We start from the raw sequence: 27633 nt of genomic DNA on the forward strand, positions 1-27633 counted from the left end.
GCTTATCCATACAGAGAATACCTGAAAGCGAAAGAAATAGAGAGACAGAGCGAGAGAAGGAGAGACAGACAGACAGACAGACAGACAGACAGACAGACAGACAGACAGACGGGAGAGAGTGAGAGAGAGAGACTGAAAGCGACAGAGACAGAAAGAGATGGAGGGTGTTCTCTTGCTGTAATGGTCACTGCAGCCATTGTGGAGGTTGTCCTTCAGCCAGACACTGAAGTCAAACTGTACCTGCCTCCCTGCGGAATGAATGAACGCAGAGAGAGAGCGGACGGCTACAGTAAATGACATCAGCCAAATGACATTCCAATAGATTAACCTTCCGTGACTTTAACAATTACCTAGGCGGCACCTCGCTGGTCTCCAGCCTTATCTCTTATCGACCTGTATTAGTGATAACGTATCTCCAAATCTGATCTTCTTCTCCGGGCCGTGTTTTGACCATTTTTTCCACTGTACCTCCGTCCAGTGGTAGTCACCCGCAATGCATTCTGGTACATGTTGGCACTGTCACGTTTCGTCGTTGTCGGGTGAAAACCTTGTATGTCCAAAACCGTTCGTTTTGCATTTATCATTTTAAAAAGGATTTAAACTAGTGAAAACAGCAGATCTACAAGCACACAACGCCTCGCGGTGCGAGGCGTTGTGTGCTTGTAGTGCTTGTAGATCTGCTCCCGTGGCCAGACTGTTGCCTCCGCGATTTGCAAATGCTCCCGGCATACAGTCTAGGGCACGGAAATAGAAACGATGAGTGCGAGATAAAGCGGATGTGACGCAACCGCTCCCTTGGTGCAGTAGCAGATAACAAGTCTTACTGGAAGCTTTATGTCTCCTTTCAACATTTTTTGGGGCGTTATTTCATCTTTCCCTGGTGTTGTTGGTGTTGCCTCCATGATGTTTTCAAATGTTTTCTTAAACTATACACCCATTACAAGAATATGCTGCTCGAATGACTGTGCGAGTGTGCTTCTGTTATGTTTCCAATGGGACTACAAGGGGACTACAGTTCTGTGCAGCAGTGGCTACTTCTGATACTCGCCGTTCGGGAGCTGCCCTTCCAGACTCTATAGCATTCGGAGATTGTGGAATAGTTGTCTGGCTACGCGAGACTAGGTATCCACCTACTTCACGCAGAAACAGGAAGTACGGGTCTGTAACGTCCTCTTGCCATCGCCCTCTTGGGTATAGTCTCAGGAGCTGATGGCCATCATCGCTCTACTCGGGGAGCAGTCGGTCATATCTGCTCCGTCACTATCCCTCTGGATTCTTAGAGCAGTGGTTCTCAACCTTTTCCGGCCGCGACCCCCAAGATAATCATATTTTAACTGGGGACCCGCCTACCCTGACAAGCACTAAGAGTTGAGGCATTTTGTATAACACGGTTCTATTGTGAAAATAGCAGATCTACATCACAACGCCTGTAGATCGGCTATTTTCACAATTTCTGCCTGTAATATTTGACAATTTGTCCAATGTTTCATTTGTCATTTTAGAGGTATTAAAAAGTCCTTCAATTGTCACTTTAGAAATGTCTATGTCTAACCTTCTATACACTTGAGAAAACACTGAGTAAACAATGTTGCACATTAAAGGCACAGTTCACCTCTGGGACAACCAGATCTTATTTTATTGTTGTTTGGGACGAGATCAACACAATCCTGAGTAATTTTTTGTGTTCAATCTGTGTTTTGAGATATTTTAGTATTTCAGCATGAATGATGATGCATTTTGCATCTGATGATGCATCATGCTGCAAAATTACTCAGGATTGTGTTGATCTTGTCCCAAACAACAATAAAATAAGATCTGGTTGTCCCAGAGGTGAACTGGGCCTTTAGGTTCATGATCTGGGGACCTCCCAAAATCAGAGTCCCGACCCACAGGTTGAGAACCACTGTCCTAGAGAAATAGAGACAGAAGGAAGAGGAGCGAGAATGGAAGAGGAAGGAGGAGGTTGGGGTGGAGGAGAATGGCAAACTTGAAAGCAATGAATAGCAGAACTAGCCTATCTACAAGCGCAGTACTCACAACCCATGTTTGGTCTGCCGTGATGCAGAACAAACAAGTCGGCAGAGAGGTCACAGGTGTATTTATACTGTGGTGATTGCAACAAGGGCTGTGGTGAGTGAAAGCAGCTGTAGTGGATACAGGTGATTGTGAATGGGGAGTGGCTAATTCAGTGTTTCTCAACCACTGTGCCTGGGGACCTTTGGCGTGCCCCTGAGAAGGGTCAAGTGTGCCCCTTGAAACTGCTTGAAAGCCAGTATTGTATTTATCATTTTAAAAACGATTTAAACTAGTGAAAACAACGCGAGGCGTTGTGTGCTTGTAGATCGGCTGTTTTCACTACTGTTGTGCGACAGCCTTGTATGATGAAGCAGGGCACCAAAATAATTTGGGGACCCCCTGGGGGTCCGGACCCACAGGTTGAGAACCACTGGTCTAGCGTAAGGCCAAGAATGGGGGCTGAATGGGGAGATGAAGCTGGTCGACCCAGGTAGTGCTGGCCCAGACACGGGGCCCACGCGGTGCCAACATGGAGCTCTGAATTTGGGTCAGCGCTGCCCACAGGCCTCGGGCCTCTTCAAGCCCCAAATTCCTGCCTCCTCGCCTCCTGTGCCACTTTCCACCGTTCACGTTCAAAAGGAAGAGGGATTTATTAGTGTGGTTGCCCCCAGGGGCAAACACAGTACAGTAGGTTCACCGGGTCCTTTATATGTAAAGTGTCTTTGGGTGCTTAGAAAAGCGCTATAGCCTATAAATCTGAGCTATTATCATTATTACTAGAGTGACTTTATTTCCTTAATATGGATAAAATAAAGGTTTGTCCCGCTGCTACTCCCGCAGTTCTTGCGGCAGACACGCCAGTCATTATCGGTGTTGGGTATCGTTTCGTTTAAAAGTAACTTGTTAGGTTACAACGTTGCTGCAGGGTGACACAGTCAGTAGTGCTGTCGCCTCACAGCTAGAAGGTCCTGGGTTCAATTCTCGCTGGGGACGCTGGGGGCATGTTCCCTCTTCCGCGGCATCAACGCCCATATCCTAGGTGGGGTTGGTGAAAGGGCCTTTCTGTGTGGAGTTTGCATGTTCTCCCCGTGTTCACTAGTGTAAGTACCCTCATAAAAAAACATGCAGTAATCCTATACTGCCTCCCCCTGGCCAGCCGGGGCACCTGATGGAGGGGAATAACTGGTTGGAATAATGTGTTCCTTCCACACGCTTTGTCCTACCGGGCTAACTCCCCCCTGTCAGGTGGTAAGAAGCGGCTTGTTCACTCCTCACGCACTGAAGGAAGCATGAGCTCAGTTCGGGGCCCTCCCCGGGTTGGCAGAGGGAGAGCAGCGCCCAGGATTACGGCTTAGGCATTTGGCACTGTGTGAAAAATGGGTTACAAAATCGTGGGGAAAAAATAAAAACAGTTAAAACCCACGTGCAAGGAAGTTTGGTAAACATAAAAGGCAGCTAGAAAAAAAAAACGTTAAAAATAGCAGATATACAAGCTCACAGCGCGGCACCGAGTGCCGTGCTGCGAGCTTGTAGATCTGCTATTTTTAACGTTTTTTTTTCTGTGGCTTTTATGCCTTTATTAGAAGACCAGCGGGCTCCCCAAGTCTTTGAATATTTCTGACCCGATTCTAAAAATGTCTTCTAAATCCTTCTTCTAAATCAGTGGATCTCAAACTTTTTCATGTCAAGGACCCCCAAAATTACATGTATTTGGCCGCGGACCCCCATCTCAAAATATGTTGTTCCAGGGACCCCCCAGAAGCAAATATTTGAGTTATAAATGTTCGCTTTTAAAAAAGATATATTCAAAGACCTGCAAAAGTAGCAGATCTATTAGCTCACTGTGAGCTTGTATATGTGAGACCTAAATGGGTTAAACTGTCATAAACTGTCATCACAGCAGACCGGATATAGTGTGTGCCAGCAGCTACGTCATTGTAGTCCTTAGCGGCCATTTCTTGGGACAAAACACAGGTGTTTCAATTGTTTGATTGCATAGATCTAATGCTATAGTCTAATCAGATCACCTGTGTAAGGCTGTGTTTACCCAAGAAATGGCCGCTCTTAGAACTACATTTGGCACACCCTATAGTGCATCAATCACATACATCGCAATGTCACGGTTTCCTTTTTAAACTAAATAAAGCAAAAAAAAAAAAACTGCATTAAAGCATATTTATTCAAAAGAAACTGCTCATCAATCCGGCGCGTGTGACAGCAGTGTAGTGCAGCACTCCTCGGTAGACGTGTGCAGACTACACACCGCAAAATACTCTCCATACTGATACTGTCTGTCACCAAGCGGCTTGCTATTTTTGTTGTCCTCATGAGGTGATTTCCCCCGGCGTAGATAGCATTTCAACTGTCTATTTCTCTTCCCTGGGGCGTCGCAACCAAATTCTGGGCCCCGGGTACAAGGATTCACTGCGTTATTTTGTGCTATAACTATTGCGCAGCACTTGGTGCCGCGCTGCGAGCTAGTATATCTGCTATTTTTGAAAAAAGTTGAAAATCGAGTCTTTGAAGTATTTTTTTTGTTTGTATGTCAGTGGTGCTCACACTTTTTCACGTGAAGGAGCCCCAAAATGATATGTATTTGGCCACGGACCCCCATCTCTTTTTTTTTTTTTTTTAATAACAATAATTTTTTATCCCACGATTTTGTAACCCATTTTCACCCAGTGCCAATTGCCTATGTAATCCTGGGCTCTGCTCTCCCTCTGCCGCGCCTGGGGAGACAACGGGCTGACCTCATGCTTCCTTCTATGCACGAGTAGTCCAAGTTGCTTCTTTTCACCTGACAGTGGGGATTTCCCTGGTTTGGACGTAGTGCATGGAAGGAACAAGTTATTCCAACCAGTTCCCTTCCCCTCCCATCAGGCGCATTATAGAGACCAGGATTACTGCATGTTTTTGTGAGGGTATCTACCCCAGGAGATATGGGGAGAACATGCAAACTCCACACAGAAAGGCCCTATCGCCAACCCCACCTAGGGTGTGGGCGCTGATGACGCGGAGTAGGGAACACGCCCCCAGCACCCACAGCCGCACTGTGAGCTTGTATATCTGCTATTTTTCAATAGCTAAAGTATAAAATAATTAAGACCCCCTCCACCTTGGGCCCTAGTAACTCAGTAACCCCCCCCCCCCCCCCCCCTTGTGACGCCCCTGTCTTTTCCCACCGGGTTCAGAAAGGACCCAGAACCCTATACTGTAAGACTGTGTTACGTTTGAAAAGGCTGAGATAGCTGCTGGTCGTCGATGGCACTGCTCAATCAATAGAGCACAAAGGAGGAGCGGAAATTACCTAGCAGTCAGATAGTGTGGTTTCCAGTGGTGTAAGTACAGTATTTTCTGGACTATAAGGCGCACCTGACTATAAGGCGCACTGTCAATGAATGGTCTATTTTCAAACTGTTTTCATATATAAGGCGCACCTGACTATAAGGCGCACATAATAGACGCTACCGTTGCGTTATGCATCCAACAGATGGAGCTGTGCTAAAGGGAATGTCAATGTCAATGAATGATCCATATATAAGGCGCACTGGACTATAAGCCGCACTGTCGTTTTTTGAGAAAATTAAAGGCTTTTAAGTGCGCCTTATAGTCCGGAAAATACGGTACTGTATTTAAGTACAATGTTGAGGTATTTGTACCTGAGTGTTTCCAATTTGCGATACTTTTACTTCTACTCCACTACATCTCAGGTCCAAATATTGTACTTTTACTCCACTACAATTATTGGAAAGGTTTAGTTGCTAGTTACTTCGTAGATTTGGATTATCATTACAAAACGTATCATTACAACGATTTTGACTATTTGAAAATAGACGATCTACAAGCTCACAATTCGTCGCTTCGGCTATTTCCAAAATATTTGTGTGTAATTAGTGGACTCATTAAAGCTGGCACATTTATATTATATTTTTTATTTTTTTGTATTTATTTATTAGAACACAGTTGAAATACAAGAAAACAATACATTTGTATAACACTAGACCTTACCCGTTCGAAGATATGTGCTCCAAAATATGTGCAGAGTGTGGGTTGTGGGGAAAGTTACTGTAACTGGTGCGTGCGTGAGAATATGTGGGAGCATCTGCGCTTGCTCCACATAGTTTTTTCATACCCGTTGGAAGATGAGACACACATCAAACGCACCTGGTGAAAGCGAGAGAGAGAGAGAGAGAGAGAGAGAGAGAGAGAGAGAGAGAGAGAGAGAGAGAGAGAGAGAGAGAGAGGAGAGAGGGAGAGAGGGAGGGAGAGAGGGAGAGAGGGAGAGAGGGAGAGAGGGAGAGAGGGAGAGAGAGAGAGAGAGAATGCACATTCCTAACTGTGAGAGAGAGGGGTGTGTGTGTGTGTGGCTACAGATCCCATGGCCTGGAGGAACGGACCGTAACCCTGACAACAGGCTAAGAAAACGCTAATAAACAGCTTTAATTTGGGAGAAATGAAATTCGGGCTCCGTCAGCGTTGGTATAATGCTAATGGCCAATACCATGTGAACTTTGGGATCAGTTGCTAAAGCGAGTGAATAGATAAACGTAGATAAGCGTGAGCGTTAGAGCGTGAGTGTGTGAGTGTGTGAGTGAGTTTGCTGGTTTAATAGATAGATATTGTGCAGGAGAAGTCAAGCAGCCTAAAGGCTTAGGAAGAACTTCCCCTATTCATTCATTCATTCATTCTTCATTCTTCATTCATTCATTCATTCATTCATTCATTCATTCATTCATTCATGTTCTCTTCACTCTAAGTTTGTCTCTCCCCATATGGTCTCAGTGACCCTGGGCCAAAGCGCTCTTGAGGTGCCCTTCTGAGATAAAATAATGTAAGAATTCGTAACCTAGCTTTGATAAGCAGTAGTACAACGCTGATACGTTAAGCCAAGCAAGCCGCAAGACGAGCTTGTTCCGAAGGACACAAAATTGAAAATGGGTTGCTAGTCGCTATGCAAACGGACAAACAAAGGACAGCACTGTCACTCTACATGCATCGATTAGCGAATGCTAATCGATGCATTGTAGAGTGGCAGTGCTGAAGTTACTTCAGCACCATCATCGATGGACAGCGACGGACAGACCATGTGTGCCGTGACCCAGCACCATGCCTTTTATACACGGGAATACCCTAGAGATATAGATAGAGAGTAGTGTTGATTTTGATTTTAGTTTTAGTCATATTTTAGTCATCTGAATGTTTTAGTTTTAGTCTTGTTTTAGTCGACTAAATATCCTACGATTTTAGTCGACTAAATCTTCGTAGATTTGGATTATCATTACAAAACGTATCATTACAACGATTTTGGCTATTTGAAAATAGCCGATCTACAAGCTCACAATTCGTCGCTTCGGCTATTTCCAAAATATTTGTGTGTAATTAGTGGACTCATTAAAGCTGGCACATTTATATTATATTTTTTATTTTTTTGTATTTATTTATTAGAACACAGTTGAAATACAAGAAAACAATACATTTGTGTTAGGGGTCCCGCCTGTGACCCCAAGTATATGGCCCCCTGTCCTTTGAAACCCTATGCCCTGTATCTACTGAATAGAGAGAGAAAGACAGGCTGCTGACAAAGCTGCTCTGTGTTCGTGCATCCAGACAAGATGGCCTTGAACTTGTTTGGACTCCTCAGCGCAGCTGGCCAACGCTAACGAGCTGTTATCTTATCTGTCAACATGAGATCTGACATTCTGAGGGGAGAGCAAGTTTCCCAGAGACTTCTGACGTGAGAACGGACGACTCCCAGTTTGGTCTCACCTTGACCGTCTCGATTACGTCAGACTGTGCATGAGAGCGCACGTGAATGTGCGTGAACGCGTGCCATTGTGTGTGTGCTAAACTGAAGTTCTGTGTGTGTATTCCTATTGAGATGATGCAGCGCAACGGCCTATAAAAGAGCGTGTCTCAGTGCCCCAGAGCTCCACTTCTTGTCAGTCTTTTTGTAGAGTTGAGTTGTTGCAGCTATCCCCGGCCCGTTAGGGGTCGGGGATGGACCTTTTTGTATTTAGTGCAATTTCTGCACCAATTGTTCCTGTACTTAGAGAGACTTTGACTCTGTTAGATTCTCTGTTTTTAGTCAAGTACTTATATTGTACTTCTTCATTATTTCATTGCCAATTACTGTATTGGTGGTTTTATATTTTGTAACTGTTTTTACCAGTAAAGCTTTTTATTATTCACTTTTATCTGGTGTCTGTCTGAACTCATTTTTTAAGAGTTTACAACTTTTTAAAGGTTTGACTTTCTCTCCTTCCCTACGGGGAAGGCTGCACTCATGGGAGGAAGGTTTTGAACACCTTCAGGCACTCGAATCATCTCCTGGCTGTGGGACTGAGTGAGGCTTTTGGTAAGAATCAACAAGAGTGTTTTCTTAGGTAAAAGTCTTTTCACCTTCTCAGAAGCCAACTCAGCGCGTGCTGAGTTGGTGGGCGAGCTTGGCAGAATATAAGTACAAATCTCCAAACCCCTTAAACCGGATGAACTGATGTTCACACTGGACGGTTTGTACTAATAAGTCAAGCGGCGTCGCTCCCGAGCCCCTGGTGAGAGCTAGGTGTCAGACTCATACTTTACATGGTCTTTGTGGTTTGCATTCTCCATTCAGACCTAAGGTCTACATTTCTAAAGTAAGGTGCATATCTTGGTCTCTAAAATAAATAGTCGCTGTAGAAAGTAATAATATTCACCAGTTAAAGAGGGTCTCATTGATAGCTCAGCTTTCATTCAGAGAAGTGTATTTATGTTAGTGTTAAATATGTATATGTGTAATAGTAGGTTTACACAAACAAGGAAGGTTATTAAACCTGTTTGTGAACTTACATAGGTTTACACAAATGGGAAACTATTTGTGAACTTAGTACACCTACATAGGTTTACACAAATGGGAAACTGTTTGTGAACTTAATACACTTAATGGGTTTACACAAATGAGAAATTGTTTGTGAACTTAAAGGTGTAGTGTAGTGTTAGTGTTAAAAAAGATCTGGTAACTTCTTGGGCTTAGGACCTGAGGAGGGTTCCGGACGGCGTCGGGGGGTCCCCTAATAGGTGAAGGGGTATCTAGTAACTCGGAGCTCATTACATGGCGTCCCTGGGTGGGCATTGATTGATTATTGATTATTGATTAGTAATTAATTTATTATAGGCATAATATTATTGATTAGTAATTGATTAATTATAGGCATAATATTATTGATTAGTAATTGATTAATTATAGGCATAATTGATTGATTAAATTCATGTCCACTGCCACATAAAGAATAGCCGAGAGACCCTTGGAGTATAGTTATTTACTACAGAAGTAAAGGATAGTTAATATTATCAAGGCTTAAGTGTTTTTTATTCACAAAACTCCCCAGAGCGTCGGAGATTTTGAACATAGTGAAGTGGAGGTCGGTGTGTACAGCCGACGGCCAGTTCGGTAAAAACATCTCCATCAGGAACTAGATAAAATAGCAGTTGAGAACATCTAATAATATTTTAACGACTTTGCGACCAACCTAAGTTATATGGGCGTGGACTCGCCAATCCCACCGCCGCAAATAACTACCTCAATAACTACCTCTTAGATAATGCTACCTCAGGGAGCGGTCGGCAGGGCGAGCCCACATTGGCTCAGCTTAGGTTGGAGAACTCGGTAATAGTACATATTGACCAAGTTCGCAAGACCAGGTGAGCACTGAGAAATGGCCGAAGCTTCGGGTTGTACACCCCTAGTTAGGCATGGAGAGGTTGCGCCAAGGCATGGGACAGGTAACTGTTGTTCTCGTAAGGAGATGCCCTTTGCCTTGGAGTGTGCCAGACATGAAGTGTTGATCTGTGTAGCGCCAGGACGGTCCCCGCCACCTGGGGACAGTGGAGTTGGAAAGAGTGCCAGCGCCGGTTAGGCGTATCCGATGGTGTGGTGAAGTTGGCCAGGGAAGGCTTCACGCAAGCCTCTCCTTCGCCCTGGTGGCGAGGCCTTTACCTTTGGGCCCAAGGAGGGGCCCAGGGGATGTTGAGCATTGGGTTGCCCGCGGTGCTACGTCCTGTATGGACTGTGCATCGTCCTGGCAGCCTATCCTGTTATGACCGCTGAAGCTGTGGTCAGATGTTCTTGCTCATGGTTGGGCATTGCCCTGGCCGAATGCAAATGCCAGAGGGGGTGTTAGGGGTCCTGACTGTGACCCCAATAATATGGCCCCCTGTCCTTTTTAACCATATGCACTATATGTACTGCATAGAGGAGAAACACGACCAGATCATTTGCCGGGGGGACATGGAAGATGACGTCCTCTTTGGTACGGACCCTGCGGAGCCTGGCTTGCTCGCTGAGGACCCGCCGGTGGAGAACCGGCACCTATGGATGAGCCTGTTGAGCTTCCTGGACCCTCTGATGGGGTCTGGGACTTAGCAATCATGCCTGCATTAGAGTCTCTGTCTGGCGATGAGGACTCTAATATGCCAAGACTGCAGTTTATGGCACCAATGGCCATAAACTCAGAGACGATGATATTAAGTTCCCTCAGAATTGGGGGGAGATCGTGGGTATCCGGAGAGGACACCTGCCCCGGAGGAAGCCGTTCATGATGCCCTCCTGGGATGACTACTGGGTGATGAAAGCCGCTTCCATCCAGAGGTCTGTGAGACACTTCACTCTACCCACCTGACTCCGTGGTGGCTGCGGATGAGAGGATCCAGGGTGCCAGAGGGGGTGTTAGGGGTCCCGCCTGTGACCCCAAGTATATGGCCCCCTGTCCTTTGAAACCCTATGCCCTGTATCTACTGAATAGAGAGAGAAAGACAGGCTGCTGACAAAGCTGCTCTGTGTTCGTGCATCCAGACAAGATGGCCTTGAACTTGTTTGGACTCCTCAGCGCAGCTGGCCAACGCTAACGAGCTGTTATCTTATCTGTCAACATGAGATCTGACATTCTGAGGGGAGAGCAAGTTTCCCAGAGACTTCTGACGTGAGAACGGACGACTCCCAGTTTGGTCTCACCTTGACCGTCTCGATTACGTCAGACTGTGCATGAGAGCGCACGTGAATGTGCGTGAACGCGTGCCATTGTGTGTGTGCTAAACCGAAGTTCTGTGTGTGTATTCCTATTGAGATGATGCAGCGCAACGGCCTATAAAAGAGCGTGTCTCAGTGCCCCAGAGCTCCACTTCTTGTCAGTCTTTTTGTAGAGTTGAGTTGTTGCAGCTATCCCCGGCCCGTTAGGGGTCGGGGATGGACCTTTTTGTACTTAGTGCAATTTCTGCACCAATTGTTCCTGTACTTAGAGAGACTTTGACTCTGTTAGATTCTCTGTTTTTAGTCAAGTACTTATATTGTACTTCTTCATTATTTCATTGCCAATTACTGTATTGGTGGTTTTATATTTTGTAACTGTTTTTACCAGTAAAGCTTTTTATTATTCACTTTTATCTGGTGTCTGTCTGAACTCATTTTTTAAGAGTTTACAACTTTTTAAAGGTTTGACTTTCTCTCCTTCCCTACGGGGAAGGCTGCACTCATGGGAGGAAGGTTTTGAACACCTTCAGGCACTCGAATCATCTCCTGGCTGTGGGACTGAGTGAGGCTTTTGGTAAGAATCAACAAGAGTGTTTTCTTAGGTAAAAGTCTTTTCACCTTCTCAGAAGCCAACTCAGCGCGTGCTGAGTTGGTGGGCGAGCTTGGCAGAATATAAGTACAAATCTCCAAACCCCTTAAACCGGATGAACTGATGTTCACACTGGACGGTTTGTACTAATAAGTCAAGCGGCGTCGCTCCCGAGCCCCTGGTGAGAGCTAGGTGTCAGACTCATACTTTACATGGTCTTTGTGGTTTGCATTCTCCATTCAGACCTAAGGTCTACATTTCTAAAGTAAGGTGCATATCTTGGTCTCTAAAATAAATAGTCGCTGTAGAAAGTAATAATATTCACCAGTTAAAGAGGGTCTCATTGATAGCTCAGCTTTCATTCAGAGAAGTGTATTTATGTTAGTGTTAAATATGTATATGTGTAATAGTAGGTTTACACAAACAAGGAAGGTTATTAAACCTGTTTGTGAACTTACATAGGTTTACACAAATGGGAAACTATTTGTGAACTTAGTACACCTACATAGGTTTACACAAATGGGAAACTGTTTGTGAACTTAATACACTTAATGGGTTTACACAAATGAGAAATTGTTTGTGAACTTAAAGGTGTAGTGTAGTGTTAGTGTTAAAAAAGATCTGGTAACTTCTTGGGCTTAGGACCTGAGGAGGGTTCCGGACGGCGTCGGGGGGTCCCCTAATAGGTGAAGGGGTATCTAGTAACTCGGAGCTCATTACAATTTGTATAACATATTGTGCAGGAGAAGTCAAGCAGCCTAAAGGCTTATGAAGAACTTCCCCTCTAAGTTTGTCTCTCCCCATATGGTCTCAGGGACCCTGGGCCAAAGCGCTCTTGAGGTGCCCTTCTGAGATAAAAGAATGTACGAATTCGTAACCTAGCTTTGATAAGCAGTAGTACAACGCTGATACGTTGAGCCAAGCAAGCCGCAAGACGAGCTTGTTCCGAAGGACACAAAAAAGAAAATGGGTTGCTAGTCGCTATGCAAACGGACAAACAAAGGACAGCACTGTCACTCTACATGCATCGATTAGCAAATGCTAATCGATGCATTGTAGAGTGGCAGTGCTGAAGTTACTTCAGCACCATCACCGATGGACAGCGACAGACAGACCATGTGTGCCGTGACCCAGCACCATGCCTTTTATACACAGGGAATACCCTAGAGATATAGATAGAGAGTAGTGTTGATTTTGATTTTAGTTTTCATCATATTTTAGTCATCTGAATGTTTTAGTTTTAGTTTTGTTTTAGTCGACCAAATATCCTACGATTTTAGTCGACTAAATCTACAGTTGATTTTGTCGACTACAATGTATTTTGTCAGGCCTTGATGGCGTCGTAATAGCATATTTTGCATGTTGAAAATAGCAGATCTACAAGCGTTCTAGATCTACTATTTTCATATGTACTGTGTTCAGCGTGCAACACCAGAGCGCAACCAAACATAAAATCACTTGTCTTTTAGCCTGGGATCGCTTCCAATTTCAGGCTTTTGATCCGGTCGGGAGCGGATGACGTCCTACGTCATTTTGTATTCAAAACGGACTACACTTTGGCCGAAACTACCAACTGGAATCAGTTTTAACCCAGTTTTGCGCATGCGCGAACAAAAAAAAAATAGCAGATATACAAGCTCGGTGCAGCGCTGCGAGCTGGTAGATCTGCTATTTTGGAAAAATTGTGTATTATTTAGATATATGCAAAGATATAGATCTATTCAAAGTCTTTGAATATATATTTTTAAAAGCGAACATTTGTAACTCAAATATTTGCTTCTGGGTGGTCCCTAGAACAACATATTTTGAGATGGGGGTCCGCGGCCAAATACATGTAATTTTGGGGGTCCTTTACATGAAACAGGTTTGAGAACCACTGATTTAGAAGGATTTAGAAGACACTTATAGAACCGGGTCAAAAAACATTCAAAGACTTGCACAAAATAATGTCCACGATTTCTCAAAAATAGCATATCTACAAGCTTGTATATCTGCTATTTTCAATAGTTAAAGCATAAAATAATGGTTAAAGTGGTTCAAATCTAAGGTGACACAGATTTCCATTCAGTCTAACAGGGTTAAAAGTGATAATCTACTTAATCCCGCTTCTGCATAGCGCTTTAATTCATTTAGGCCAAGAATTATTTAATTCTTTAGCTATTGAAAAATAGCAGATATACAAGCTCACAGCGCAGCACCGAGTGCTGCGCTGCGAGCTTGTAGATCTGCTATTTTTGAAAAAGTTGTGAAAATGTGTGCAAATCTTTGAACATATTTATTTTTAAACGTTTGTATCTAAACTTTTGCTTCTGGGGGGTCCCTGGAACTAAATATTTTGAGATGGGGATCCGTGGCCAAATACATGTCATTTTGGGGGTCCTTCACATGAAAAGTTAAGTCCAGTTAAAGGGATATTCCACTTTCAAAAAAAACTTTTGGTAATTTTATCGTCTAATCAGTCTTTTATGAACACCCTGAACAGATTTTAATTTGCTTCATTCAATATTTAGATATTTGATGTAAATGTTACTAGGCCCTCCAGGCCCAGTTCCTCTCCACATACACACCCATTGTAACTTCAAACTCCATTTTAACCATGATAGATTCATTAGAAACAACCATTATTTTTTTCTGGTGAGTCATAATACCCTCCTAATACGTGAGCAGGCCGTGTCTTTTCGATAACTTTTTTCATTTATTTTTAATAATTATTTTTTGTATTAAATATTTTTCATTTTCTCAAATAAGTATTAAAAATAAATGAAAGAAGTTATCGAAAAAACATGGCCTGCTCACGTATTAGAAGGGTAATATGAACCATAATGAATAATGTTTTTAATGAATCTATCATGGTCAAAATGGAGTTTGAAGTTACAATGGGTGTGTATGTGGAGAGGCCCTGGATCAAGCCTCCTGATAACATTGACATCAAATATCTAAATATTGAATGAAGCTAATTAAAAACTGTTCAGGGTGTTCATAAAAGGCTGATTAGATGGTAAAATGACAAAAGGTTTTATTGAAAGTGAAATATCCCTTTAAGTGAAAAAAGACCTTTTCTTTGACGATGGCTGGCCAGATTGCTTTTTTGGTTTTTCCAAAAACCTTAAGGATTCAAAAGACACTTATAGAATCGGGTCAAATTTAAATTTTTCATGATTTTTCAAAAATAGCAGATCTACATGCACTCGGTGCCACGCTGTGAGCTTGTATCTGCTATTTTTCAATAGTTAAAGCATAAAATAATAATACACTAATGTGTACCCGTTCTAAATGGGTTAATTCTACTCCAACCAGACGTTTGTGTGTGTAGACGACAGCCTTGGGTAGGATTTGGGACCTCTCAGGGTCCTGCTGCATCATTAGCGCGTGTGAAGTCACTGTAAATATTTGATTAATTGCTGATGAGCAATTTTCAAGCAATTAAAAGCCTATTATGATGGCAATGAAGGGCAACGGAAGTTAATCTGACTATCATCACAATAATTAGTAGGTAGCTCAGTCGGTAGAGCTCTTGCCTTTGTACCGCAAGGTCATGGGTTCGATTCCGGGCACCGCCAACTCAGCGTATGAGTAGCACGGCTTGGCAAGTCGTGCGGCAAGTACTGGGAGCTGATGGTAGGTGTGGCGCTCCACCTCAGCAGTCCATCTCCCAGGGGTCTAGCGCATTGTAACGGGGACAGACTCCCGCGTGTTACCGGCTGATACCGACAATAAGCCACTCCCGACCTACTTTTTAGATTGAGCCCCGATGGACAAAAATAAAAAAAATCACACCCGTGTGAACTGAGTGGTGGTTCCCCCCCCCCCCTTCCCCCCTGTGTGTGTGTGTGTGTGTGTGTGTGTGTGTGTGTGTGTGTGTGCGTGTGCGTGTGCGTGTGTGTGTGTGTGCCTGGTCTGGCCTGGCCTGAACAACAGCGCCCCTCCCTTAACATGTGTGGTCAGAAAAGGTTACTGCAGGCTACAGACAGACAGACAGACAGACACGCACGCAGACAGACAGACAGACCCACACACACGGCCACGTATAGGAGCGTTGTGACCACCGCTCAATTATTCGATACATTTTCCATTCATTTATATTAGCAGGGCTCCCACGGTCATGGAATTGCTGGAAATATATTAGAAAAACTGTTTTCCAGGACCGGGAAAGGTTTAGAATTAATCAAATATTTTGGAAAAATAGCAAAAAGATAATTATGACATGATGCTCTGATGTCACTGTGATGTCAGGGGAACCACTCTACCAGAATGGGTTTGCCGCTCTGACATCACGCTCTGGCTTCACTGTGATGTCACGCTAACAGAATCTTTTATGCCCATATATGGAGTTAATTAATGATGCCCTTTTATGCCCATGTATGGAGATGTGTCAGTGTCAGTGGTGTCAGTTCAGCAAAAGCTAAGGTATGGCAACATGACTGGTGTCGTGACACCAGTCATGTTGCCATACCTTAGCAACAGGCATGATGATGATGATGATTACCATCAGTGGATAGTACTGTATTATTTTACGAGAAAACAACTGACTGCTACACTTGAAAAAAATCTAATTAACAATAATACTTTGCACCTGTGCTGACCTACTGAACCGGAAAATAAACCATTTGTCAAGATAGGGGGGGATACAAGTGTTGTGGAGAATACAATACCTGGTGAAAGTAATCATTTTGTTCTAATTTACATTGCAGTTACTGTACTTATGTAACATTTTGAGGTAGGCTATTTGTACTTTACTTGAGTATTTCCAATTTCAAATACTTTTACTTCTTCTCCACTACATCTCGGATCCAAATGTTGTACTTATTACTCCACTACATTTACTTTAGTTACTACTTACTTTGTTGGTTATTATTACAAAACATGAACCACTTCAACCCTATTTACATTTTGGCCATTTGAAAATAGCCAATCTAGGGTGACGCATTGTGAGCTCATAGGACTTTTATACATTTGAAAACTTGAAATGGGACATTCTGCATAATGACTACTTTTACTTTTGGTAGTTTTAAGTACATTTTGATACCAGCACTTTTGCACTTTTACTCAAGTAAATGTTGAATTCCAGACTTCTACTTGTAATTGAGTATTTCTACATTGCAATATTGATACTTTTACTTAACCCATTTAGAACAGGTACACATTATTGTGTATCATTATTTTATGCTTTAACTATTGTAAAATAGCAGATATACAAGCTCACAGCGTGGCACCAAGTGCCGCGCTGCGAGCTTGTAGATCTGCTATTTTTGAAAAATCGTGAAAATTAGAATTTTGACCCGATTCCATAAGTGTCTTTTGAATCCTTCTAAGACTTTTTGAAAAACCTATGTTTCTATGTCAGCAATCTGGCTAGCCATCGTCAAAGAAAAGGTCCTTTTTCACTTAAATGGAGCTCAGTTAGTCTGTTCTTGAGAGACTACTATGTCAGTGGTTCTCAGACTTTTTCATGTGAAGGACCCCCAAAATGATATGTATTTGGCCACGGACCCCCATCTCAAAATATCTAGTTCCAGGGACCACCCAGAAGCAAAATTTTAGTTACAAACGTTCACTTTGAAAATACATATAGTCAAAGATTTGCACCCATTTTCACGACTTTTTCAAAAATAGCAGATCTACAAGCTCGCAGCACGGCACTCGGTGCCGCGCTGTGAGCTTGTATATCTGCTGTTTTTCAATAGCTAAAGCATTCAATAATTCTAGGCCTGCACCACTGCTCTCTCCTCTGCCCTGCTTTTCTCCTGCCAACCCATCCTCCTCCTGACAGGTGCAGACAGTTGTCAAGCTTAATTAAGGGGGAAATGTCTAATGTCTCTCTCTCTCTCTCTCTCTCTCTCTCTCTCTCTCTCTCTCTCTCTCTCTCTCTCTCTCTCTCTCTCTCTCTCTTTCTCTCTCACTCTTTTTTTTCCCTCCCCAGCAACAACCAAACTACTGGAGTTTCAAGGTTGGTTACAACGTCGTGTTTGTGATTAAGCATGGATCTGTCATTTAGCACGAATCTGTGTGTCTTACAGTCCAGTGTTTCTCAAACTTTTACATTTCAAGGTCTCCCCTTAACTCTGACAGCATACAAATGGAACCAAACATTTGGTTCCATTTGTATGCTGTTAGAGTTACAGTCAGACTTGTATGGGTCAATTTAGACCACCATAAAGGAACCCACAAAGTCCCTAGAATCCACTCTGAGAACCACTGTTATAGTCTGTGAAATGCGAACTTTTCGTTGTGCTTGTGCATGCCTGCTTGTCTTCTCCGCTCATTGAAAGATCGTTGACTCAAATATTCAATGCGGTTGAGAATTGACCCTGGGAAGTAACACATGTCACAGCAAGCAATCCTGACTTTGCAAATACTGTCTGAAAAAACAAGAACATTTGCTGTACTGGATGATGGTGTGGCGGCAGTGGCTCAGGGGTAGAGTGGCCTCTTGGGAACCAGCAGGTTCCCAGTTCGATCCCGGGCTCCCCCAGAGTTAGTGTCGAAGTGTCCTTGAGCAAGACGCTGAACCCCCAATTGCTTCCGGTGAGCAGGTTGGTGCCTTGAATGGTTTCCTCCGCCATCGGTGTGTGTGTGTGTGTGAATGGGTGAATGTAATGCACAATCTCTGTAAAGCGCCTTGGATAAAAGCGCTATATACTGTTGTTTCCTGTTGAGATTGGCACATATCACCCAGGTTTTTTCATCTCACTCACGTCACTTTGTCTGCTGACCTCATCTCAGCGACGAAATAAACTGAAAATAAACAACAATTAAAATAAAACAATTCACAGGAGGCAAGCAGTGATCACCCCATGATGTGCACTGCAATGTAGTTTCAAATGCACTACATTGCAGGTGAAAAACTAGACCAGGTCACCTGGTCGTGCCAGACCCGCAATGAAAACTAGTATGGCACTGAACTAACACATGAACACACAGGATTTTATAGTCTCAGCAACAAAGCGTAGTGAGCTTGTAGATCGGCTGTTTTGACTAGTATGGCACTGAACTAACAGGCTGAGCAGCTGGAAATGTTTGTGAGCTTGTAGATGGGCTGAGGAATTTATAGTGTCAGCAGCTCGTCAGCCAACTCAACTCAGCTGGTCCTGTACAGGTGACGGCACTCAAGGCAATCAGCCGAGCAAGGGAAGGGAGGGGCAGATGAGCAGGCACACTGAGGAAAAGAGGGACAGGCACACTGAGGAAAAGAGGGACCGACAGACCGACAGACCGACAGACCGACCGACAGACCGACCGACAAAGCCTTATGTAGGCCGACCCCCTGGGTCTGGCAAAAATAAGAAGACACGTGTGACATGTGTGATCTGGCCAGCTTGCCCCAGGAAATGTGCCAAGCTCAATAGGGAACAACGGTAAATGCACCATGTACCATAGTAACATTGAAACGTTGCTGACTAAATCTACATATTAAGCAATTATTGTGCGTGTTATTTTTGTTTATCCGTATTGGTTGCTAATGGAAAATAGCCCGCTCAATCAGCTCACAAGTAATCGAACTTTCACAGCTTGAAGCCCTCATTGCAGTTACACCTAGGTAATTATTCGGTAATAATATCCGATAGAACCTGTCCTTGGGGGGATAGAGGAGACACTTGGGCAATATTAACTGGTACGGAATTTTATTTGATTATTATAATTGCATGTTGTTCTGAAGAGTATGTTTATTAAACAAGTCATGCTCATCAATAAGCTCTGTTGACTATATTGATTATAACCTGGGGCTGGGCATTATGACTTCAAATAATTATCACATATTTTTTCAAACTTTTGCCTCGATTACCATTAAAGTAATGAACAATCTTTTTAACAGTGAAACTAACAGCTCACAAGCTGTCATGATGCGACATGTTGTGAGCTTGTATTTTCACTGTTTTGTGCACCCCACCATTGTACAATCCTGGGTTCGATTCCCGCCGGGGGATGCTGTGGGCCCTGGGGCGTGTTCCCTCCTCCGCGTCATCAGTGGCGAAAGGGCCTTTCTGTGTGGAGTTTGCATGTTCTCCCCGTGTCTCCTAGGGTAGATACCCTCACAAAAACATGCAGTAATCCTGGTCTCTATAATGCCTCCCCCTGGCCAGCCGGGTCGCCTGATGGAGGGGAAAGGAACTGGTTGGAATAACGTGTTCCTTCCACGCGCTACGTCCAAACCGGGGAAACTCCCCGGTCAGGTGAAAAGAAGCAACTTGGACTACTCATGCATAGGAGGCATGAGATCAGTACGTTGTCTCCCCAGGCGTGGCAGAGGGAGAGCAGAGCCCAGGATTACATAGGCAAATTGGCACTGGGTGAAAAAATGGGTTACAAAATTGTCCTGCTGTGATCAATTACCTAGGAAAAGATGATTGAAAAAGACCTCCGCCTATGGAAAATTTGCCCTCTGAATAGTGAATGAGCCTCAAGACCTCTTTGAAAACATATATAGTGAATAGAGAAATTGTTCACCAAGGTGTCATCAATTGATAGGCAAAATTGTATGAAAATATTCCAAACTATGTAAACTCTACAGATGTTTTAGTGAGAGTAGTGCTGAAATATTAGTAATGTTAAAGTATAGGGTGAAAAATTATAAAAACGAGTAACAATAAGTTGTAATAATACTGTAATATGAGTAATGTATGGATGAAAAGTACAATGGCAGCTGATTACTATGCTGTAGGCCCACTGTAACAATAATCAACAAAGAAATTGTAGTTTGATTTGGTCTATATTGATTTATTGACATTTATTTATAGCTGTTCAGAGGTCAACACCTTTTGCCCCCGCCGGCGGGGGCAATGGGGTTCAAGAGGTTAAATGGTAAATGGTGCATTTATATAGAGCCTTTATTAAAGGTGCTTTACATAGATTGTGCATTACATTCACACACACATTCATACACCGCTGGCGGAGGAAACCATTCAAGGCACCAACCTGCTCACCGGGATCAACTAGGGGTTCAGTCTTACTCGAAGACACTTCGACACTGGGAACCCTTTGTGTTCTAATGACTGTTTCTTTACGCCTGAGCCAATGCCGCCCCCAGAGCCAATGCCGTGCTTGTATGCCTCCACCAACTACTGCTTACATCCGTGTCTGTTCGGACATATTTGCCTCAACTCTAGATGTACGCGACTCGAACCTCTATATGCGTTTTGTTAAAATATGGTCCCATGTATTTTAAAATTGATGATAAAGTAGACTATGCTTTAGGAGGGGAGTGGCCCAACCAATAGCATTTATTAACCCACCATCCGCTCTGTCCCAACCAATAGAATTCTGGTTTCATTTCCATTTCAGGACAGGAGGTAGAAAGATGGCGGATTACATACGTTTGCCAAATAGGCTTCATTTACGCCTGATTTGGAATCGCACATGAGTTTTGGGGCGGAGCCGTTTGTTTTCACGCCCGTCAGGCAGGTTAGTTACTCACCAACGTTAGTTTCAGTGAGGTTAGGTTTAGGTTTAGGGTTAGGGTTAGGTTTAGGCATAGTTTTACTGAGGTTAAGGTTAGGGTTAGAGTTAGGGTTAGGTTTAGGTGGTCGCACCTCCGCGCGGTCCAAGCGAACAAAAACGAGTGCTCCCTCCCTAGCTCCAGTTCAGCCAATCAAAAACTTCCATGGGCGGGGTTTGCCCAGAACTCACATGTGTTTCCAAATAGCGCTTCATTTACGCTCTGTAGAAACCAATAGGTGACGTCACCGTTCCCTTAGTCCATCTTTTCTACAGTCTATGATTCGGTGCATTGTGTCACAGATGACTTGATCATTGATTTAGGTTTTCTGTCTCTGGAAAGAAATGTGTTTAGACAAACTCTTGTTTAATGCATTGAATGCTATCTTTGGATGTGGCCAAACGTATGTTCAATGCAGAAACAGCACGTTCACCTCCAACAGGCATTACAACAACGTGAGGTTATAATGTTCCATGTGCATTGCTGTTGTGTACATTCTATTGATCCTGATGACAGATAGTGGGAGATGCTTGACTATACTGAATGGAACTTAGTGTGGGATGTTCAAGGCTACGTTCTGATAGTCTCTTGGCACGTCTTAGAGACCTATGGGAAATATGTGTGTCCTTGCTGCATTTATTTACTGTAATCTCCACCACAAGCTTCCTGCAATGTCTCCTTCCATTATTTGCACAATCTTCCCTTAAAGGAGTAGTTCACCCCCAAAATGACTTTTTTTCTATTGATTACTCATGCTATGGAGACTTGAGTTCAACAATTATGTTTTGGTTTTTGTCCCATTCCTAAGACAAAAATGTGATTACAATGAATTTATCCCCATTGTTTCCGGATGGAGGCCTAAATGCGTTCGGGTCCCCATCTGGAATCAATGGGGGTAAATTTACTATAATCAAATTTTTGTCTTAAGGCAACAAATACAAAAATAAGTCTCCATGGCGTGAGTAATCAATAGACAAAATGTCATTTTGGGAGTGAACTACTCCTTTAACACATGGGATGCTCAGGTTTATAACATTTCTAGCTGTTGCTGCTGCCGCCGTTCATTTTGAAGAGCCTCGGAAGCTTTGTGCGTGTGCACGTGGGTGTCCCGCTGAGATTGAGGAAGAAAATCCATTTGTTTACAAACGCTCGCGAAACTAAAATCCAAACCGCGGCCGACCATCGCGGTAAAGTGTCGCCGTGAAAACAATCAGATCTCTGCTTCCCTGGCGTTCTTTTCACCTCATTCATAGATAAAGCCCTTTTTATGTTTCAGAGTAGAATGGAAATCAATGCAACCAGCTCCTGCCATTTTCTCTCTCTCTCTCTCTCAGCTACGGGGTGATGTATGGACTAGGGTCATTCAGAGGGCAGGCAGCTGCACGTAGAGCTGTACAGTTAACCCCTTGTTGACTCGTTCAGGAACGAGACAACTCCTTTTGGCAGGGTGACACCTAGTGGCCTTAACTCGTTACTGAACGAGTTTGGCACCCAAGTTGTTAATGTGAGAGATGTGAAGGAGCGATGTGGACTTGGAGCGGTGACATACAAGGTCAACCTGGTTGTGCCAGACCCCCTGTCTGTCATCATCATTTATGACATCATGCCTTTTGTAGGCATGTCATCATCATGTCATCATCATATATACCCTTTATATAGAAAACCAGGACAGACAGACCGACATTTGCTTATGTAGGCCTACCCATTTCATGGGTCTGGCAAACAGCAAGAAAACTGCATTTCCAGTTGAGCAATAACATGCATGTTTCTAGGTGTCTGAAGGCAGACTTCAATTAAATTAATGAAAAACAAAATAGCTCTGCTTTATTATACATTAATTCATATAATAAACAAGTAATAGGAGTTGAGGACAGGGAATTTAGTATGATTATTGTCTCGCCACCCGGAGAATCAGAGGTCCGGAGTTGGGTTGGTGGGCTATATGAATTACACTTTAGGTCTGTCTGTCTCTCTGTCTTTCTTGGTTACCAATCAATGGACCCTTTGCTAAACCCCACCCCAAAAGCAATTGTCCAATGCTGGCTTAGCAACCATTGCTAAGCTGGCATATGGTTTGACGCATTGGAGGGCATTTTCACCTCTTTTCCCACACTGAAATCTCCCTTTAAACTGCAAGGCTGGCTGCATGGCTGTATTATTGAAGTTGAAATAAAAGTTATGATGATGATGATGATGATGATGATGATAATGATAGGTGAGGAGCATAGCTTGCCAAACCTTGGCCTGGCAGAGTCGAGTGGGTGGGTACAGTATTTACTAGTAAGACACCTCTTATCTGGCCAGTGATGTATATCGGACCAGTTACCCAATCTCAACAGTGCCTGTTGAGATTGGCAGAACATGCCCATATATGGGCATTCCCAGATATGCGCTTAATATTGATGACATCGGGACAGGGATCTCCATATATGGGCATAAAACGGACAAGGATGTAATTAATTTGCGAGTGTGATCTGGGAATGCCCATATATGGGCATGTTCTGACATCACATTGTTGACTATATATGGGGATAAAATATATGGGCATAAAAGGGAAATGAAGCCAGAGTGTGATGTCAGAGCAGCAAACCCATTCTGTTAAGAGTGGTTCCCCTACATCACAGCACTCTAACCTAACGCGGACAGTTTAGTGTAGGCAGATGGGCGGGCGCGGTGAGTCTCTCCGCAAGTCTCCAGCCAATAGCATGTGTTCTCCTCCCCCCACCCCCCTCTGCTCCTCTGCTCAGCGCAGAGAACGCTGGTGTGTCATGACGTCAACACATTTGGTGCGACGCTCTCTGCACTCTGATTGGTTAGGGAAATTCTACACTTCCTACAACAGTGATCATAACGCGATCGCCCAGGCTTCTTTTTCTTCCGATCGCCTAAAGAAGTCTGGGTTTCCGAGGCTAACATCACAGTGACATCAGAGCATGATGTCAGAGTGATGTCACAGTGACAAGGGAACCAATAGACTGTAAAAATGTGTACTGACTGAAGGAAGGAAGGACTGACACAGACAGACAGACAGACAGACAGACAGACCGACAGACAGACAGACAGAGACAAGCTGCAACATTTGTCATGGTATACTTCGACCTTCGGTCGCAATTATGGGAGGCGTTCAGGTATAGTAGGAATGGCATGGTATGCTAACCCCCACTCCACCACACACCCACACCCCCTCTACCCCCTAAACAATTGCTGCCGGAAAGCCCAGAACTATGCCCTATCATGCCCATCACCCGCACACACCCCTATACCCCTCCCCTCTCCCTTCTTCCATACCGATACCAAGCAGTTCCTACCCGATAGAAACTCCTTGGTACGATGACTTCAATCTAATCAAACCATTATTTTCACAACGACGCGTCCTACACAGTTATGTCATACACATATCTTACAGTTTGAGATGCAGTAGTTATGTACAGTAGGGGTGACTTGCTAATATGCCAACCTATTTTGCTTATCTGGTTCACTGGTGTCACACATTGCAGTACAGTATGTATACACACGCGCGCGCACGTGCGCGCACACACGTGCATGCGCGTGCTTTATTGAATATGCTTGTTCCTCTCAAGGGGCCTGGGAGTCTCGCCTCCTCTTCTGATGCAATAGAAAACCCTGCAGCTGTGTGTGTGTGTGTGTGTGTGTGTGTGTGTGTGTGTGTGTGTGTGTGTGTGTGTGTGTGTGTGTGTGTGTGTGTGTGTGTGTGTGTGTGTGTGTGTGTGTGTGTGTGTGTGTGTGTGTGTGTGTGTGTGGAATAGTCCTTTGATGTTCCAGTTGTTGGCTTGCTCTCTAAATGTGTGCATGCCATGCACGCGCACACACACACACGCCCACGCATGCACGAGCTGCGCACATGCATTGCCAGCCCATTGTAGATTAGCATACAAACATCTTGAGGGTGCGGATGAATACACTCACTGACTTTGCAGTGGCCATGAAAAACTGAAAATCCACACATTGGACATGCTTGGCACCAGGGACGTGCAGAGAATGTTAGAGAGGCAGGTGCCCACATTTCTAAAAGGGCCTTTTGGTGGAAATATCGAAAATAGCAGACCTCCACGCTCACAACGCGTCGCAGCGCGACGCGTTGTGAGCTTGGAGGTCGGCTATTTTCTGTGTGTGATACCACACTGAACTAAGTATAATTAAGTCAATACTGGAGATGTGGTGTAACAGCATACACAGAGAGGGAAATTATCAACATAGGCTGCTGCGTTCAAGTTAAGGAGAGTTTTGACAAGGCAATTCTCTTGAATGCTACCTTCAGGTATGGCATGGAAAGAGGGCATTTGCATTTCTTTCACCACAGTAAAAACTGCATTCATGGTCTGGAGAGGGCACTTTTTACAGACGGATAAAAGGGCAGGGGCTCAAGCCCCTTTGATGTCTATGTGTGCACGTGCCTGCTTGGGACACATGCGCACACACACAGACCTCCGCTCGCATTGACATTGTCTGCTTGTCTAAACTGTATGCCATGGAGAGAACAGTGTATCCACACACACACACACACACACACACACACACACACACACACACACACACACACACACACACACACACACACACCAGCCTTTTTGGCTGCCGCCAGTGACAGTGTCAATAATAATGGGGCAGAGGACGGCATAATTCTCTCCCTCTTGTAGCTCCCGGCAGGGGTGACGCACCAAATGCTGGGCCCTGGGTACAAGGATTCACTCACATTTTGTGCTTTAGCTATTGAAAAATAGCAGATCTACAGCTTGTAGATCTGCTCTTTTTGAAAAATCGTGAACATTTGTGCAAGTCTTTGAATATTTCAAATCCTTCTAAGGTTTTTTGAAAAACCTATGTTTTATGTCAGTGGTGCTCAAACATTTTCACGTAAAAATATATGTATTTGGCCACCGATCTCAAAATATATCGTTCCAGGGACCCCGCAGAGGTACATTTTTAGTTACAAATGTTTGCTTAAAAAATACATAATATGTATTTTTTCTTTGAATATATTATATTCAAAGATTTGCACACATTTTCACAACTTTTCAAAAATAGCAGATCTACAAGCTTGCAGCGTGGCACTTGGTGCCGCGCTGTGAGCTTGTATATCTGCTATTTTTCAATAGCTAAAGTATAAAATGATTAAGGCCCCTCCACCCAGGGCCCTAGTAACTCAGTCCCACTTTCCCCCTCCTTGTGACGCCCCTGGTTCCCGGCCTGACTAATACAAGTATTAATGCCCCCATTTGGCAACCCTTTAGACTCTTGTCTGTCTGGAGTGGCAAAAGTAATCTTATTGTCTCCCCCGCTCCAGCCTCAGTGTTGAATGAGGGAGAGACCAGAAGTGGCCTTCATTTCCAAGGGAAAAATACGGATCTGTCTAACGGGCATGTGCACACATAGACATCAAAGGGAGCTTGAGCCCCTGCCCTTTACCTGTCTGTAAAAGGGTATTTTGGGGTGAACTACTCCTTTAATGTTGAAATGGCACACTGACTATCAAGAACATGAAAAAAATTGCACTTATGGCCAAAAAGGTTGCCGGCCCCTGGTTTACACAGATGCGCTATATTTGATATTTACCTGATACCCTATTTTTGATTAAATTTTTTAAATCTTTTTTTGGGGCCTTTCTCTGCTTTTATTTATAGCTGATAGTGGAGATAGACAGGAAACATTGGGAGAGAGATGGGGAGAAACGCTGTAAAGATCGTCGGGAACGGGACTCGAATCCGTGCTCTATTTACTTGACGATTTACCCTCATTTGTTGACTGGGGATCATGCCAGTATGATCAATATATTCTGATCTTGCGCTTTGTAAGTCACTGTGTCTGCTAAATGCCTAAATTGTAATTGTACTTGTTTACACGCAAGAAGCATGGGAACTCTCCAAATATAACGAGTGGTTTTTCGTTTGAAGTTAGTTAATTTATTTCAACTCAACCTCCGCGTGCAGTGCACGCTCTCATTAGCAATGGCGCGCCTTGACGGGCCTTCAAACTGCATGGTAAAAATGCGCTGGCAATATGCAATTCATGATGCGACACTTTGTTCACCTATATCTTAAAGGGGAAGGGACAGAACGTGTGGCTCAAGATAAAAGGTCGAAACTAAAGTCATCTGCAAACGTGCACAAACAAACGTCTTTCAGAAAGGATTTGCATCACTTCAGGGAGCCTGGAAGCCTTTGAAAGGAGTTTGTCTGTGCTGCAACACACACACACACACACACACACACACACACACACACACACGCACACACACACACGCTCGCGTGTTTACGCACACAACCATGCATGTCGTCACTGTCGTGCAGAAACCTCGTATCTCCAAGTTTCAAACGTGTAAAGCTCTGTTTCATCATACAAGAATGTCGCACAAAACTAGTGAAAATAGCAGATCTACAAGCACACAACTGCTTGTAGATCTGCTATTTTCACTACTTTAAAACATTTTTAAAATGATGAATACAAAACGAACGGTTTTGGACATACAAGGTTTCCAGACTTAACACCCAACAACGACAATGTGCCTACACAAATCCTGTGACCTGAGCATTGGCAGTACAGAGGGATATCCCTATACCCCTGCCGCCTCTC

The 27633-nt window shown here is 43.8% G+C and overlaps 1 protein-coding gene across 1 annotated transcript in view; it reads left to right on the forward strand.

Moving 5' to 3' along the window:
* LOC308303657 (SRC kinase signaling inhibitor 1-like) overlaps nucleotides 1–27633 on the forward strand; it is a gene marked incomplete at its 3' end in the record, with an annotated part of 158834 nt that overhangs the window by 11538 nt on the left and 119663 nt on the right. Inside the window, exon 3 of the mRNA XM_080748102.1 lies at nucleotides 17530–17556. Within this exon, the coding sequence (XP_080604228.1) occupies nucleotides 17530–17556 (27 nt within the window). The remainder of the gene's footprint in view (nucleotides 1–17529; nucleotides 17557–27633) is intronic.

This window comes from Nannobrachium achirus (genome assembly GCF_963921795.1).
Source record: "Nannobrachium achirus genome assembly, chromosome: 18".
Classification (NCBI taxonomy): domain Eukaryota; kingdom Metazoa; phylum Chordata; class Actinopteri; order Myctophiformes; family Myctophidae; genus Nannobrachium; species Nannobrachium achirus.